This window comes from Barbatula barbatula (assembly GCF_947034865.1).
Source record: "Barbatula barbatula genome assembly, chromosome: 20".
Lineage (NCBI taxonomy): Eukaryota > Metazoa > Chordata > Actinopteri > Cypriniformes > Nemacheilidae > Barbatula > Barbatula barbatula.
Window position 1 is genome coordinate 21,045,680 of NC_136783.1, and position 11,359 is coordinate 21,057,038.

The 11,359-nt window shown below is 39.8% G+C and overlaps 2 protein-coding genes across 3 annotated transcripts in view; one reads left to right on the forward strand and one right to left on the reverse strand.

Annotated features, from left to right (window-relative positions):
- Nucleotides 1–5,565, forward strand: part of ero1b (endoplasmic reticulum oxidoreductase 1 beta) — a 12,430-nt gene extending 6,865 nt beyond the window's left edge. For both annotated transcript variants that reach the window (XM_079482970.1, XM_079482971.1), the window contains exons 8-15: nt 670–728; nt 815–841; nt 1,081–1,173; nt 1,273–1,519; nt 1,696–1,765; nt 3,593–3,679; nt 3,760–3,893; nt 3,974–5,565. In XM_079482970.1, coding sequence (XP_079339096.1) covers nt 670–728; nt 815–841; nt 1,081–1,173; nt 1,273–1,519; nt 1,696–1,765; nt 3,593–3,679; nt 3,760–3,893; nt 3,974–4,034 — 778 coding nt within the window. In that variant the 3' untranslated portion in view covers nt 4,035–5,565. The remainder of the gene's footprint in view (nt 1–669; nt 729–814; nt 842–1,080; nt 1,174–1,272; nt 1,520–1,695; nt 1,766–3,592; nt 3,680–3,759; nt 3,894–3,973) is intronic.
- Nucleotides 5,566–6,875: 1,310 nt separating this feature from the next.
- Nucleotides 6,876–10,663, reverse strand: gpr137bb (G protein-coupled receptor 137Bb; the record flags this gene model as incomplete). Its single annotated transcript, XM_079483821.1, has 7 exons — nt 6,876–6,984; nt 7,120–7,241; nt 7,338–7,466; nt 7,547–7,696; nt 8,529–8,751; nt 8,825–8,874; nt 10,289–10,663. The coding sequence occupies 7 exons, from the start codon at nt 10,661–10,663 to the stop codon at nt 6,876–6,878; spliced, it is 1,158 nt and encodes a 385-aa protein (XP_079339947.1).
- Nucleotides 10,664–11,359: the final 696 nt, after the last annotated feature.

Here is an 11,359-nt window from a genome sequence, read left to right on the forward strand (position 1 = left end):
TCACAGACACACACACACACCTACACACACACGTTCGTCTTGATTAGACACACACACGCTTTTACACACAGAAACACACTACTCCAATACACACGCACACACACACACGTTCGTCTTCATTAGACACACACACACACACACGCTTTTACACACAGAAACACACTACTCCAATACACACGCACACACACACACGTTCGTCTTCATTAGACACACACACACGCACACGCTTTTACACACAGAAACACACTACTCCAATACACACGCACACACACACACACACACACACACACGCTTTTACACACAGAAACACACTACTCCAATACACACGCACACACACACACGTTCGTCTTCATTAGACACACACACACACACACGCTTTTACACACAGAAACACACTACTCCAATACACACGCACACACACACACGTTCGTCTTCATTAGACACACACACACGCTTTTACACACAGACACACACACACACATACACACATGTTCGTCTTGATTAGACACACACACACACGTTCGTCTTCATTAGACACACACACACGCTTTTACACACAGAAACACACTACTTCAATACACACACACATTCTTCTACACACCTTCAGTCTGCTGTAACACACACACACTGTTGTGTTGTGGAGCTGATGTGTGTTTGTTGTATTTTCAGGCCGAGGTCAGTGTATCGTCCTCTCAATCCTTTAGCTCCGAGCCGCGGTGATGATGACGGTGAGTTGATTTGTCTTGATGAGCTCCGATCAGTGTTTAGTGTTCATTGTGAGTGTTGACTCGTGGTTTTTGTGGTGTTGTCACAGGTGAAGGCTTCTACACATGGCTGGAAGGTAATTTATCACAGTTAAACAGCGTCTGAAACATTCAGCACATTTGAGTTGTTTTTCAAGCTTGTTCCACATTTAATGGATGTTTGGGCTTTTAAATCCTGTCTGAAACGACACGCCTATACACAAACATATTACACACTGCTTTATAAGCCCACAATACAGCACATGAATACACACAGGTCATTTAATACTGAGGTAGATGTGGACGCACGACGAGTCTGATTGTATTGTGAACGCAGGTCTGTGTTTGGAGAAGAGAGTTTTCTACCGACTCATATCCGGCCTTCACAGCAGCATCAACATCCATCTGTGTGCACAATATCTGCTGGACGGTAAACAGCTCGTCCTCGTGTCGTTTTTGAAATTGAATGTCCCAGTGGTTTTGCGTCCAATCGTCTCTAAGATCCGTTCCCGTCTCTGTTTTATCACAGAGGGTTGGGGGAAGTCAGTCTGGGGTCCGAACGTGCACGAGTTCCGGCAACGGTTCGACCCGGCAGAGACGAAGGGCGAGGGCACACGCAGACTGAAGAACCTGTACTTCCTGTACCTGATCGAGCTGAGAGCGCTCTCTAAAGTGGCTCCGTACTTCGAGCGCTCCTTCATTAATCTGTACACAGGAAACACACAAGAGGACTCGACTACCAAAGACCTGCTGCTGGACATTCTCAATGAGACCAAGTGAGACATGATTTAACCTCTTTCATGTAACAATAGTACAATAACAATACGACACTTTCATATGTTGATTTATAAACCGTGGTAGTACTTTAGAAAACAGTTTGGTAATATTTTATTTGATAAGACGTTTCAAATGTAAAGAGCTCTTGATAATGTATGAAGCTGTCTGTCTGCAGGGCGTTCCCCATGCACTTTGATGAGAGCTCAATGTTTGCCGGCCACACAATTGAGGCGAAGATATTAAAGGTGAACATTACCAAAACTTTCCTCATCATCTCTCAACCATGTCTCTCTAACTCTCTTACATTCTCTCACTCTTGTCATCTTGAACATTCGGTGTCCGTCACGCTCTCTTATTCTCAATTTCTCTTGTCTTCTGTGACCCTCACACACTCTTGCCCTCAGGTGGGTTTTCAGTTTAAATGTAAGATACATATATTCTCATAATATTGTCAAAACATACGTAACACAAGGGACAAACAATAACAGCAGATTCTGTCTATCATGCTCTCTCGCCATCTTTGCAGAACAGAAACCTGTACGTGTGTCACACAGGTTGGGTATCGAGAGCCGGGGATTGATAGGATAGGCGCATTTCGGTCATGTTTATCGATTCCTCCACTCGCCATCGGCTGTGAGCATTTTACCGTTGTATATGTCTGCCAGGACCTGCGACAAGGACCTCATCTCATTACGCACATGCGCAGTTCATTACCATCGGCACTATAAACGCAGAAAACGTTCAAAAGTTTGGTTCAACTTTGTGAAAAAAGATGATACATGCAATACTTGCGGTAAAGATGTTTCTTGAAAGTGAGGAAGTTCCTCTTATATGATGAAACACAGCATTAATCTGAAGGATTGCACCGTGTTTAAGTCTCTCGGCCACAAGTCCTCCTGCTACAGAGCACCAGATAACTTACGTTTAAAGCACTGTACTTAAGTACACTTTTTGAGAATCTGTACTTTTTCCTTGAGTATTATTTGTGATCTGCCAGGACCTTTAACTGTTGTAAAGTATTTCAGTTTTTCTAAGCTCCCGTTTTCCCAGCTAGCTTTGACCATTTGGCTGTTTTTCATTTTTAAACGCAAATCTGACAGCCCTGGGATCTTCCCCGCTAAACTAATGTAAACGTTGGCGCTACTAAAAAGGCAAAAGAGAAAATAGATAAAAAAGGAACATGCTTAAGTGTGGTGTAATCATCTGTGGTTTCTATTATGTGTGATGCATTGCTTAGAACGAGCGATACGATCAATCAGAGATCATAGAAGACATTGTCATGAAAGTGATCGCTATAACAGTAAATAAACATGAGCGACATGATAGAGAAAATGGAAAATGTTTTTGATCGAAATTTCATAAGATCACATGTTGACTTCTGATCTGCTGCTATATAATTTAGAGCAATTTGGAATATGAATTATTTTTACTGAAATTAACTTTTAATACTGGAGTACTTTTTAAAGCACGTACTTCTGTACTTAAGTAAGAATCTGCCCATACAAGTTTGACTTGTTGTAGAGTTATACCAGTAGTATCTGTCCTTTTTTCTTAAGTAAGGATGTTGTGAACTTCGTCCACCTTTGCTTAAAGCTATCAGCAGCGTCTCACACTCGGGTGCAAAATACAGAGAGAGTTGAGAGACATTCAGTTTTGTTTTGTTTAAGTTACTTCATTTTTAGTGATCACAATGAAATGCATTCGGGAAGCTACAGGACAACATGTTCTAGTTAATTTAAATTATATTCATTTGAATTATTATTTTAATCACTTTATAAAAAGGAATGAATTCAGTATTTTATTGACAAATAATCGTTTAGATACTAGACGATCTAGCAACTGCATGTCATATATTTTCTGTTGAAAACGATACCCAACCCTACACACGTTTCATTATGACTAAACAGGTTTAATCTGTCGATGTGTTGGAGGATAAGAATTGATCAGAACAGATATGTCAGAAGAAAAGGAAAGACAAATGACATACACTCGTGAATGGCTCACAGTAAGATCAGAAGCATGCATGATGGATATAAATGACTTTTACATCTGTCTTTGGTTTTGTGCGTCAGGAAGAGTTTCGTCTTCATTTTAAGAACATCTCTCGTATCATGGACTGTGTCGGCTGCAGTAAATGTCGGCTCTGGGGGAAACTGCAGGTAAACACTGACGTCTTCCTCACACATCACTGTTTATTATCGTGAGTATTGTAAGTGACTGAACGCTGATGTCCCATCAGACAGAGGGCCTGGGAACGGCTCTGAGGATTCTGTTTTCTGAGAAAGAGATCAAGAAACTTCCAGAAAACAGCCCGTCCAAAGGCTTCCAGCTCACACGTCAGGAGATCGTGGCTCTGCTCAACGGGTTTGCGAGGTGAACGATGGTTTGAATCAGATTTTCTCAGATTATATTTGAATGATTGTGATGTGTTGAATCTCTCTCTCTCACTTCAGACTCTCCACCAGTATAAAAGAGCTGCAGAACTTCCGCACTCTTCTGAAGGACAATAGGTAACACACCTCCAGGCCACCAGGTGGCACCGGTCCGTTGGACTCTGCAATAGTCTTATCCTCCTCAGAATAAGGCCTGTCTCAGGTACCGCTGACGTCCCTCAGAACCCGCTCCACTAGATCACATCTCAAACCCTTCAAATGCTTCTAACGCTTCAATGGGGAAAAAAACACAAAAAAAATCAAGAGCTTAAGAGATCTCTGCTACCAGCTCTTAAAACTTCAGAAAATCTGGCGTTTGACTTTTCATACTCGCTTTGCCAACAAATCACAACATTTTATGTCCCTGCCACTTTAATTTCATTATTTTTGTCAGTAATGTAAGGAGTTTTGAACATTTGATTATGAAATACGTTCATGTTCGGTGTGTGTGTGTGCTTGCGTGTGTGTGCGCTTGCGTGTGTGTGTGTGTGTGTGTAGACATTCCTTATCCATAACGAAGACTTTTCTGTCCGCGGGACCATAGAATAAAGGAAAGAGTTCTTCCAGAAATAACACATCTTCACGTCTTTATATTCAGATACACTGTGATGGGAAGTCATTGGGTTTCAGGTGTCATGTGACTTGACTTTTATTTATAAAATTCTTCAAAATGAAAAATGCATTTTGTTTAATGGAAGACAAGTCAGAGATGGTTGAAAAAATGAGGACAGTATGGTTCGGATGAACGGTTCCTTTAAATGTGTAAGAGACTTGAAGGATGTTAATGTAGCTTTGAACTGTTACATGTTTGGCAACAGATGACAAGCAATAATATTTACTGATCACACAAAGCCAAAAAAAGAACCGAATATAAAGTTCTAGTTCGAAAGTTCATTTATATTTATAGTCAAGCTGCTGTACAGATTCTTCAAATATGACCTGTTCCAGTTTTCAGAGTTTTGAAGTTTTCTGCAAATGTCCTCTTCGCGTTTCTATTTCAACGTGTGCTTCTGACCTCAAGACATTATCTGAATGTGTGTGTGTGTGTGTGTGTGCGCAAAGTCAATGTTGCCTGAAAGATCTGATATAACACAATCTGTATTACGTTCTTTTTTATGTCACCGTTTTTCTCTTTGCATTGAGTTTATTAATTCTTTAATAATAAGTGTGTGTGTGTCTGTGTGAGAGCACTTTCATTAACACATCTGTCTGCCTTAATAAATACAGAGAAATACTGTAACCCTGCTCATGTCTGTCAGACGGTGGTAAGGACGGATGAGAATTGATATTTATGTGTATTTAAAGGATTTAGTGGGGGTCCGTCGGAGGAGCGAAAACATGTTTCTCAATAACTGTAACAAATCACAATGTCAGAATGATGTGCATGCTTCAGATGTGTTATAAAGATTATCGAAGATGTTCATCAGACCTATCAATGTGCATTTTTTGGGAGGGTAACGACACAAACATTCATCTGCCCATTACAACCACGGTTCTTTGCCTGTCTAATTTACATTCTTTCAAGCCAAGATTAAAAAAAGACAAAGATGCTTCTGTATTGTGTGTTTCAATATTTATTTAAACAGGAATAAATTCATCTGGTTGTCCTTCACAGGTTTTTGTCTTTTGTCATTTCTGTGTTTGTTCTTTTGCCGGAGAGAACAAGAATCATATTAGTCCTTTTAACTGCGTATCATTTATGATTAAAGGTGACAAAACATCCTCATAACAAATCACATTTACCACATAAAATATAGTGTTTATCATAAATATAATTTATACTTCAGTGTCATCTTGGTGTGTGCTTTACCTTTTCAAAGAGAGATCTCGCAATATTTATAGTGTCAGTAACATACATTCAAACTGTACAGATTATTTCATCATCCTACTGACACACAAACAAATGTGTGAGACCTGATCTGTAATGTTATACTATTACTTTTATTGCAGTGTGCATGTTTGCGTAGTATGCAACTATTCTCTATGTAAGTGTGTACAGTGTGTATATATACAGTATTTTTACGGTACGAAATATCTGAGCAATGCACTGAACTTAATTTCCAGATCCATAATAATACAAATATCAAAGTGCCACGATTTTTAACATTCATTGCTCGATTATCGTATTGTCATTACTATCGTGAACAAAAAGTATTTCAACATTTCGAATAAAACGGAGGCCTAACGATGATTAAAAAATAAACTAAAATAAGTTGAAGCACTAAAAGCATTAACTGAAAATAACCAAAAGCTGAACTAAAACTGAAAACTAAATAGAAATATTAAGATTAAATAAATAAAAGGACAATTGCAAATTACAAAATACACAATTAAATAAACACTGAAAGTACAAGTATAAAAATAGAGTCGAAGTCATTATCTTAATAAAACAACAAACAAAAAAAAAACTTCAAAAACAATTTCAAGCATCGCATTATGGTCAGGTGACAACAGTGAAGCGCACTGCCGTATGAAAGGGTTAATTCTTGCATACTAACATATTGCATACAAGTATGTAAAAGTATGCAGTCTGTCAGTATTCAAATCCAAACACAGCCTCTCCGAGCTGCTGGATCATCATTCTGATGGTGGTAACCATGACAATGTGCATTGCTCTTGATTCAGTTTCCAAGGCAACCAGACCTACTGTTGTCTCTCACTTTGTGTTTAAAGTGCGGTGCATCTCGGATTTACACATTACTGAAGTACAGTATTTAACCTAAAGGCACAGTTCACCCAAAAATGAGAATTCTGTCAACATTTCCTCACCCTAAACCTGTATGACTGAAGAAGAGAACATTAACTTCCACTGTATGAACACAAAACATATCTCCAAATATCTTCCACTGAAGAAAAGAGTCACATACAGGTTTACAAACACACGAGGATGATGACAGAATTGTTATTTCGGGGCGACCTATCCCTAACGGTGGAGTCCCACTGTTGCCGCGGACGACCGCTGATCGTCTCCTCCCAGATGGACCAGAAAACTGCTGCTGCGGCTGCTCCAGTCATAACCATCAGAACATAAACTACACAGAGAAAAATGAGCGTCACTATGACCAACGGTTACCATAGCAACACTGACAGACTGCCATAGTTCCTACAGCTGTTGTGTGAGTGTACAGAAGTGTGTATGTCAGTGTTTGTTGTCTGGACGGGTTCACCTGGTGGATGTGGCTGTAGGGTGGGATACCCAGGCTAGATCATCGTCGCTGTCGTAGCGTCTGGGGTTGTCGAAGAAGTACGGTCTGTTTGTGAACACGTGACTAGGGATGGCAGAACCACTCTAGAACGGACCAGAACACACATCCGTATGAGAATTTAACATCATGCACATTCAATTTCGACACACGGGACGCCGCGTTTGCAAGGTTTAACTCACCTTGTCTTGTGCGGGTTTGCGGACCCTGAAGAAAAAGACCACCAGGGACGTTGGCAGCAGTTCCCACACGAAGAGAATCACTCCAAACACCACATAACCAGCATCACCCAGATTGGACCTGAGATCCGCCTGCAGGAGCAAAGACGTCATGGATTTATGTTAAGAGGCAGGTTTGTGTGTTTCATAAAGAGAGAGAGAGAGATGCTCACCTGATCAGACACGTTGTACCAGTCGTAATCGAACGAGTTTATGGTCTCTATGTCTGTCAGAGCCAAGACCATTAAATTATAACAAGCCCGTGATGCGTACAGCAATATCACCACGAGTCCGATCAGGGTCACCTGACACACAGATGTTCCCTGAGACAGAACAAAAGACAGGAATCAGTGAGTAATAGTCCCCTGAAATGTCATCATTTAATGATTTCGATTCTTTGTAAAGCACTCTTCACAATTTAACATTGATGTTAAGCAGCTGTACAGTGTGAAACACAAGAAAAACGGGGTATAAATGCTATCATAAGAAATTCAAATGCATATGGTTCAAGAATACACAGCATTAGTTTACGGTATAAAAATGTATGATTTGAATCAGACTGTTGTTATTATTTTCAGTATTACATCTCTTCTGAGAATGTTGGGAAGAAGACTTGGAATATTGCACACAAGTCAAATTCAGTCATTTGATCGTTTTTTAGCTAAATCTGGCCATGATATTCTTCTGTCAATCTCTATTTCATTCAGGAGTCATTCTGTATTTAGCGGTTTCAGGTGTGCCAAAAAGTCAGGAAATACGTATTGGTTTTTGATAAATCAACTAGCTGGTTTAATAATGTATCGCCTTAATGTGCAAAATATATTAAGCTCTAAGGAAAATATTTTTTTAAACACCTTTCTCACAATTTTATTATTGTTGACAAAGATTTATAAGAAATATATACAGAAAAGTGCATTTTAGAGCAAATCTGAAGAGCAAAACCTCACAGTAACCAAATCGGACAGCACAAAATTCCAGTAAAGATAAAGATGCATTTGTTGGATTTTTGTATTGAATGAATTAGGAATGTCCCCGAATATAAAAGTGATCCTTACTTGAAGTGCAAAGTTAATGAAAAATTTGAGTCCATGGACATGACACGTACCTTTAATAATAGAACGACTCTCAGGTTTGATGTTCAGTGTTTTTTCTTACCTTTGACTCCAGGTAGATGCTGGCCAGAGACATTTTGGCCACTTTATAGAGGCAGACGGCCAGAGAGACGGCACAGAGGACGAAGAGCGAGTCATTGATGGTGACGCGCACCAGAACGATGTTCTTCACCTGCGCGTCCGTCATCTTCACCAGCAGAGCACATGTCAGATTCACCAGAAGAAACAACAAACTGACTCCAACAAACAGCAGATAGAGAGGAAACCTGCGGACGAGTGAAGAAAATCACAGATGAGATGATGATAAACAGGTGAGAGAATGAAGGTTTTATAACTCACTTATATTTCAGCAGGTGTGGAGAATATTTGGACTTTGCTTTGAAGAAGACCTGTGAAGATAAAACAACATTTATAAACTGTCACTGTTAAATGAGATGAGCGTAAGAGATGAATGCTGGTGATGCGGTTGCTAGGGTGCTTGACTGGTTGTTAGGGTGTTGCTAGTTCACTAGTTCTTTGACAAGATGTTACACTAATGTTGGTCTTTTAACGATTCTTTCAACAGCTATAAAACTTTAAATCTCTCTTCAGTCGGAGATAAGAAATACAGAACGTCTCGTGTTTCTAAATCTTCATTTAAAACCTTTTGGGGGGGGTTGCTATTATTGATCTATTATTTGAATTGCAGCTTCATTTTTAATATCGATATATGATTATATTGTGACGATACAATCGTTTTGTAAATGCGTCGTTTGAATTTCATAATTTCCTGACTATCGTTTCATGATACCCGGTATTGTGTATTTATCAAATCGAGACCTTGTCATTACATCCCTAAAATAAAATATCACATCTCATTACAAGCTTTATGATGTGAGGATCAATTATGCACAGAATGATTTACAAATCAATAATCAGCAGATATAATACATAATCAGTGACGTGACTGTATAGTCAATGTCATCGTGTATATACTGTATAACACATGCTTGGTGTTTTCACGTGTGACTGCATGTGTGCACGGATCTCAAATCATGAATCACACCATCTCAATCATCATTACCTCCTTTAAATCTCACCAAATCCGGTTCTGATCATTTTACAAAGAAGAGTTTATTTCCAAAATGAGAAATTGATTCAAAAATCATGTTTTTATTGTGTATTCCAATTAATATCGATCAAACCTTAGTTGGTTTGCTTTGATTTAAGCCTTAATAGCTCAGAAAACACTGCTAACTAACACAATAAAGCATAATGCATCATAAAAAACATGATTTTTGTAACATTAAAAGAGTTTTTTAGAAGTCAGCCTAAAACATTTTTGAATTGACTGCAAAAAAATGACTTTCTTAAATACAGACGTATTTTTGTCTTGTTTTACGGTTCTAATGGCTCAAAATGCATTTTCTTGATGAGCAAAATGACCTGAGGAAATAAGTCTTGTTTTTAGAACAAAAATATGAAATTTCAGTCAATTTGTGCTTAAAACAAGCAAAAGAAATCTGCCCATGGGGAAATAATCTTGAATTAAGGTTTACCTCTTAGTCACTAAATTCAAGATTCTTATATTTGTCATTTTTTGCAGTGTTGTTACAAGGACATGTTATCCTATCATAAGATCCCTGTTCTGAAACTGCATACTGCAGGTCTTCATCTGTGTAATGCTCCTATCTTCTAGAACATTCCCCTGCTTCAGGTTCCAAAGTGTGATAGACGTTCCAGCCTAATGGAAACTGAGAATCCCTTCATTCATTCATCCATCCATCCATCCATCATATAAATAAGGTGTGATCTCTCTCTGACCTGAGCGCAGTACAGGTTCATCAGACTGAGCGTGAAGAACTGCAGACACACGGGGAAGCAGTAGAGCAGCCAGAAGGAGAAAGGTCCCAGTGCGTTGGCCGTCACGCAGTCCCTGAAATAGAAGGAGAAGAGGAGTGCACGCAGCGCCGCCCACAGCAGACACAGAAAGAGGAACGCCGTCTGATAACTGAAGCGCTTGTGACGGTAGCGCAGCACCAGCCACAGCTGAGCGTAGATGAAGGCAAAGAGGATGGAGTAGAAGACGGTGTAGGCCACCGTCAGACCCAGCTTCACGTACGGAGGGATGGCTGGACTGAGAGTCGAAGGAGAGAGGGAGGCGTTTCCCTGTCCGGCCGCTCTGGATTCATGAGCCATGATGAACCTTCTCTCTCTCTCTCTGTGTGTGTGTGTGTGTGTCAGTGATGCCGCTGCCGGTTTATCAGCCTGTCATCCATGAAGATCCTCACAGATGCTCAGATTCACCGTCTGCCCTCATCAGAGTCGTGAGGAGGAGAGGAGGACCAGAGGGAGGGACCCAGAGAGAATACGAGATGAGAGAGAGAGCAGAAAAGATGCATCACATGATCACACATGAAGAAGACGATTGGCTGGCGTATTGTGAGGAGAGTGCGTGCGTGTGTGTAGGGGTGGGTGATTTGATTCCATGCTTCTATCCAAAGCAATTACAGTCAATTCATCTATAGGGATGAAATAATACAACTATTATATAATGACGTTGATTTCTTCATTTCTGGGTGAATGTCGCACAACCGTCACCTCTTAAATCACACAAAGAAAGAAGAATTGATATTTTGTGAAAAAGAAGCTTTTATTGGATGCTGATGTTATTACCGTGACGACCGGCCATTCATCTAACATCCAGATGACACTTCACCCCAAAATACAGTTTATACGTTCCATTCACATTACAATAATATCACAGTTGAACTGAAATACACTTTATTATGACAATATTGTCATTTTAGTCACATCGCTGTGAAATGAGACGTATGAGATTCATCCGATCAGCTTCTGATGTGGTGCAGATGAATAGAGCTGTTTGAACACCAC